The sequence below is a fragment of the Orycteropus afer genome, unplaced genomic scaffold (genome assembly GCF_000298275.1).
Source record: "Orycteropus afer afer isolate SDZICR_OR568_19922 unplaced genomic scaffold, OryAfe1.0 scaffold00272, whole genome shotgun sequence".
NCBI lineage: Eukaryota > Metazoa > Chordata > Mammalia > Tubulidentata > Orycteropodidae > Orycteropus > Orycteropus afer.
Genome location: NW_006921859.1, coordinates 2,342,489 through 2,348,797, shown reverse-complemented (window position 1 = coordinate 2,348,797; position 6,309 = coordinate 2,342,489). Strand labels below are relative to the sequence as shown.

Here is a 6,309-nt window from a genome sequence, read left to right as displayed (position 1 = left end):
TATGCTACCAGAGCTCCGTTTTTGTAAGTAAAGTTTTATTGGAACCCAGCCACACTCATTCATTTACCTATTTCCTATGGCTGTGTTCACACTATGATGGCAGAGCTGAATCATTATGACAGAGAATGGATAGCCCTTAAAGCTTGAAATATTTATTCTCTGGTCTTTTATAGAAAAAAGTTTGCCAATCTCTAAGTGTATGGTATCTTATCTCAAACGCTCCTCTTTTGATATCAGGTTTTTAAAACATATTCTTTGCTTTTATCCAGTTTTAATAATAAACATCATGAATGAATGACCTACCATCAGTATGCTCCTGGCACATCTGTAAAATGTTCTCCCAACGTATCAAGGTCAGTGCCTCTATGGGGCCTTTGCATGTGCTGGTCCTTCTGCCTGAAATGATATTGTCAGAGATCTTCCTATGCTAGCTCCATGTTGTCAGATAGGCCTCTTTGGTCACCTCCTTCTGGCTCATCCCTTAACCTTCAATCACATTATCCTGTTTTGTTCTTTTCATCCAGTGCAATCTGTAATAATTTTGCTAATTTTTTTGTTTGCTTCTTCACTGTACATCACTTGTATATCTCTAAGAGAACAGAGACCTTGGATATCATTCTCCCAATTGTGTCCCCATGGCTTAGGACAGTCCCCAGCACACAGCAGTGCTTAATAAACATTGTCTGAATCAAAGAATTAATGAAGAATGAATGAATGAATGGGCAAATCATCACCATCTGACACTGAATTTATTTATAAAGTCAAATAAAGATCTATCCACTTTCTTGCCAATTAAAAACAGAATTAGCACTCAACTCTAACTTTACCCGGCACTCTGTAAACGGAAATGATTCCCTGGAACAAAGATAGCTCACCGTTCTGGTCATATTTGGAAAGAATATTTCTATGGCTGGCAGTAGAGTGCAATGATAAAGAGCTTGAATTGGGGAATCAGACACAGGGGTTTTGATCCAGGCTCTGCTACTTATTAACTAAATGGCCTTGGCTGAGAAACCTCTTTGAGTCTCAGAGCCCACATCTGCTATGTGGATTAATAATGGGACTATACCTTAACATTTTTGTGAAAATTGTAAGAGAAATGTAGTAGAGAGCTTAGCATGGCACCTGCTCAATAGATGGTAGCGATTATACTTCCCTCTCCCTCTGTGTTCCCCCCTCACCTTCCCTTGTTCTCACTTTCTCTCTTTAATGCTCCTGAATTTAAGCTGCTTGGCAAAGCCTCCAGGGACAGACTGGAGCCACGTGATACAGACAGGATGTTAGATGTTACACAGTCATGTTTACTTAATAAGCCAAGCCTGCACTAATCGTCCCTGGCATTTCCCTACAATCCCCTGCCAAACACACACTATAAAGTTAACATGGGGTAAGCCAGTCTTGCCTCCCTAGAGTAGTCTTGGTATTTGCTAACTGATGACAGCAACAGGGAAGGTGACCTTTCCCAAACCTTGGTTATGCCCAGAGCACTGGGCCAGGTTGACACGACCTTTGGGAGCCGAGGCTAGGAAGGCTGACCAGTTCCTGCTCTGCAGACCTAAGAAATGCTAGGAGCAGTTTGCCCAAGGAAACTCTTGTTCATTTCTCCCTGCGCCCATTCATTCAGTAAGCACTGAGTGAACACCTACTGCATGCATTCCCTGTGGGGGCATCTGGGAGGCACAGTGTGGCTCTGACCCTCAAAGAGCTTTCCATGAAATGACAAGTAGGTGACCAGCTCCAAGAAAAGGCAGACTGTCTGGTACTGACAATGTGCTGAGGAAGTAGAAGTGAAATGCTGGAGGGCCAGAGGCTATGGCAATTTATTTTGAATGGGAAGATTAGGAGGAAGCAGCAGCTGAGATGAACCTTGAAGGATGAATAGATTTCTATGGGACGAGCAACACATGAGAAAACAGCCTGAGTGAATGCACACAGCATGGCAGTGGCCAGGGAGCCTGTCCCACGTGGCAGCACTAGGACACAGCGGAGGTCAGATGATGCAAATCGGAAGGGGACTTTACCAGTACCATTATCAGCTTGTTTTATTATTTTCTTCTCTTTTTAAAAAGCTATACCCATTAGTTTAGGCACAGTCGGAGAAAAATACATGTTTGGCTTTAATTATTCATACTATTCCTGAGAGAAAGACACACACACACACACACAGAAAGAAAGAGAGAGAGAGAATGCATTTTCCCCTTCTTATTGCTATCCCAGCAATCTCCAAAGTTTGTTCTATGAAATGCTAGTCTCTTGAGACGGGTCAGGAAAAAAAGTCATCCATGGTCAAGTATGTTTGCAAGCTCTAACACACTGGACACCCTTTGAATTCGAATGTACTGAATACCAAAAGTTCCAGGAAGTCCCACATTAAAGAAACTCTTCAGATCTGCCTCAATCCCATTCGTAGCATGACTTGACCATCCACACTTCTTTTTCTTGCAGTACCAATTCATATTCCATGCAATTCTAGGAAAAAGACTTTGGGAATTGCCCATTTAAATTCCAGCCACCTTGCTGCTCCTGGTGGGACCCTAATCCCTATGTGAGTTCCATGTTAGTCACTGGCCCCCAAGTTCTCTCTCCATGAGAGAATACCAAACCCTAATACACTGCTGTTGAGTCAGTGTCAACTCATGGCAACTCCATGTGTGACAGAGCAGAACTGCTCTGTAGGGTTTTGTTGGCTGTAATCTTTACAGAAGTAAACCACCGGGCCTTTTTCCCATGGTGCTGCAGGGTGGATTTGAACCACTAAGCTTCAGTTTAGAAGTTGAGTGCAAACCATTTGTACTACCCATGGATCCCATGAGTGAACAGATGCCGGGTTTCAAGTAAAAAGACTATAAATGAACTCTGCAAAGTGATATTCCTTGCTGAGCAGAAGCCTCTATGGGTGTTAAGCAGGCAAGTTCATCAGAATTAAGAACACATGATCCTGAAGTGGTGGCATCACTAGAGTTAGTGCTGCCCAGCACAGTGACTCACAATGTCACATTTCTCCCCCTCCAATCAACCTCCTCCGATTCCAGACTATACAGAATCCTTAGTAATGTTTATTATCAGTTTTAATTACAGAATAATATGTGATCAGTATAGTTGTAAAATGCTTAAATGTGGTTAATTCTTAGATTATATGAATACCAACAAAATTGTTTTGTCAAATCTTTCAACATTAAATTACAACATTTTTAGTTACAACATTCATTATTAGTAACTGAGTGGAAGTATTTTTTGATTTTTCTCCTTCTTTTCCTTTAATTACTACTTCATTTTCCAAAAAGCTATTGATACAGGTTCACAAATACTAATTACCACAATACTGTAGCTAAAACACCAGAAAATTTGACAAAATCAGCAACTATAAAAACACTGACAGCAATGAAAACAGCAGCACGTGCAGATGAGACTGTGTAATCTGAAGCATCATTGTAATTAGGTAATAATGACAGCTCTGACCAGACCACACTCAAACACAAGGCAACCATTGCTGTGGATCAGATCCAACTCATGGCGACCCCTCCTTGGGTTTCCGAGATGGTATTGCTACAGAAGTAGATTGCCCAACCTTCCTTCTGGGGAGCGGCTGGTGGATTTGAACCGCCAGCCTTCTGGTTCATAGTCAACTGCCTTAAGCACTACTCCACCAGAGCTCCCAGAGCACACTAGAAGGTTCAAAAGGTAAAGGAGTGTAGAGTTTTAGCCTTGTAGGTATACTGATGCAGGAAAGCTGACTTTATGAAAAATGTTCTTTTTTGTTAAAACTAACTACAGGGATATTTTTATAAAAAAATAATAATTTTCTGCTGAAACATGGCACAAAGATTTTATAGACAGTCATTTTGATATCACCACCTCTGACGGTGTCACCTGGTACAGTCTACACCCTCCAGTCATGCCACTGTCCTGGAGACCCTCATCTTCCCCCTATGCTGCTAACTACTCATCTCCATGGAAAAGACACACATGAAGAAGAGAGAGGAAGGGTTTGCAGTCCCATTTCAGGTAGTCTCTAACTTATGATGGGGTGCCATTCAGATGGCTCCATCCTGTTAGTTCTGATGTTAAGTCAAATAATGCTTAAATTTTTTTTAGTGTTCATTATTATTGCCTTCTATTAGTATCTTTATAAGGCTGGCAGTATATCATAAAATTGAACATCTCTGAGTGAACACCTGAGAATGATAACATACTACTAATGTTAAGATATTAAAAAAATAAAAAGGGCCAGCACTAAGTACAGTTTGTTGTAACCTGATTACATTGTAAGGAACTATTTATATAGCCTCACTGGTGCCAGAGATAGACACCAACGCCCACTAGCTGATACACCACTGGGTGAAATTATGGAGGCAAAGAAACCGCACAGGTAGCCACAGACTTGCTCTGGAATCCCCATGCAAACTTCTCTCCACGATGGGGTAAGGAGATGGTAATGAAGACAGCTGCTGTATAATAATATGAGCATAAACCGAGGCAGAGTCACCTGTTCAAGGAGATAAGTGGTGGAAGAGGCACTTCAGAGAAAATGAGATGATTCACCCCAGGGAGGGGGCAGTGCCTATCATATAAAAATGATGCAATATTGAGACTTGGTTGTTTCAGCATTGACTGTTTTTGGTAGCTCTTTGTCATGTTCCTCCATGTTTGGCTACTGCAGTACACAATTAATTGAATTTAGATTACGTGCTTGGCTTCCAGGTCTTACCAAGACCTGCACGATCTACTATCTATCTATCTGTCATATCATATCACCTCTTCCATTATCATTACTGGAACCACTGTCAGCTTGTACTTTCCCTGCATTCCTGCACACTCCTGTGCTTCAGCTTACATTTCTGACAATCCTACATTTCTGGAACCTTCTTTCTTGCTTCTGCATTGTTATCCATTCTTTGTACTAGGATACCCTTTTCTGTCTGTTCCATCTAATAGGGGCTAATGAAACCTCCAAAGTCCAGATCAGTGGCACCTTGGAACACTTCCTTTTCTTGCGTAGCATCCACACATCCTTCAGGTACAAGCTTGGGCAGCATCTTTTCTGGAATGTCTTCCTTGATGCTCCAAGGTGGCCCTCTATATGCTTCCATTCTAGCCTCTCTTTCTCCATTTAGATTCTTTTTTTTTTTTTTTTAATTCTTATAAGTTTGCATGTAAATGTATATTTTATATGCTTGTCCCCCAAACAGATATCTGAATGGTTGCTTCCCATGTACCAAGCACATAGCAGATACTCAATAAAACTCTTTATATGAACAGAGAGATTGAGGAAAGGGAGGGACCAGAGGGAGAAGGAAGGGAGGTTGGTGTCAGGCAGCAGGACAAACAGACATGGGGCTGATCAGAGATGGCACAGACCTGAGAATTGGATGGCAAACCCCTGCTTGCTGGTGAAGAAGTCAGTACTGAACTGCAGGACGACTGAGTTGAAGGTGCTATGCAGGTCCTTGGGCAGCACTGGGCCGCTGAGCTCCTTCAGCAGAACCCCACTCTCCACAGGCCCGTCCCAGATACGTAGCACATCGTGGACCTCCTCCGTGTCAAATACCAGGAAGTGGAGCCTGAGTGAGACAAGAGGGCAGGCAGTCACTCCGGGCACTCCTTCTTTCTGGGGACTCCAGTCAGGGAGGGTCTAAAAGACTTACAGGAAGGAAGAAGAGGAAGTTTGGACAGCATCCTGATGATTCCAACCTGCCCGCTCTTCACCTTAAGGTCACCGGCAGTGGGGACAAAGGGGAGGGGTAGATTTTGTACATCTTGTGGATAAGCTCCATGCTGCCACTGTCAGACCTCAACCCTTTCCTCAACATTACACAGGCTCCAGACCTCATTCCTGAACCCACAGCCATATCATTTCTAGACTGGTAGTGGAAGGGGGAGAGGTAGTGGAGAAGGCAGGGGTCTGGATTGGATAAATGATATAGGTTAAAGAAAATAGGGGCCAAAGGGCAGAGGGAACTGTAGGGTCTCTGAGGCTGGCTCAGCTTCCCAGAGGAACCAACAGTTTGCTTCTCAGAGCAGAACCCTGTGGATAACAGCTACACAGAGACTTGGTTTAGATAATCCCTGCCAATTCAGCAGGCCAGGCCAGGGTCTCCATGTGTGAGTCTGGGAGCTCAGTAGGAACCCTAATTTTTCCAGGTTGAAAGACCCTGACTAAAGATGTCTTGGTGGTACTCTTGGTTGGCTCTCTTGCTCTGTTGCTCTCTCTCCTCCCTGTTCATCTCTGCCATTTTCCTCCCCTTCCTTTCTCTCCCCTTTTCTCTTTAAAAAATAAAAAAAGAACCCTATGCATTATATATATATATA

The 6,309-nt window shown here is 42.9% G+C and overlaps 1 protein-coding gene across 1 annotated transcript in view; it reads right to left on the bottom strand.

Annotated features, from left to right (window-relative positions):
* The window catches only part of CSMD2 (CUB and Sushi multiple domains 2), a 972,087-nt gene that overhangs the window by 212,148 nt on the left and 753,630 nt on the right, over nucleotides 1-6,309 (bottom strand). Inside the window, exon 26 of the mRNA XM_007950414.1 lies at nucleotides 5,359-5,561. Within this exon, the coding sequence (XP_007948605.1) occupies nucleotides 5,359-5,561 (203 nt within the window). The remainder of the gene's footprint in view (nucleotides 1-5,358; nucleotides 5,562-6,309) is intronic.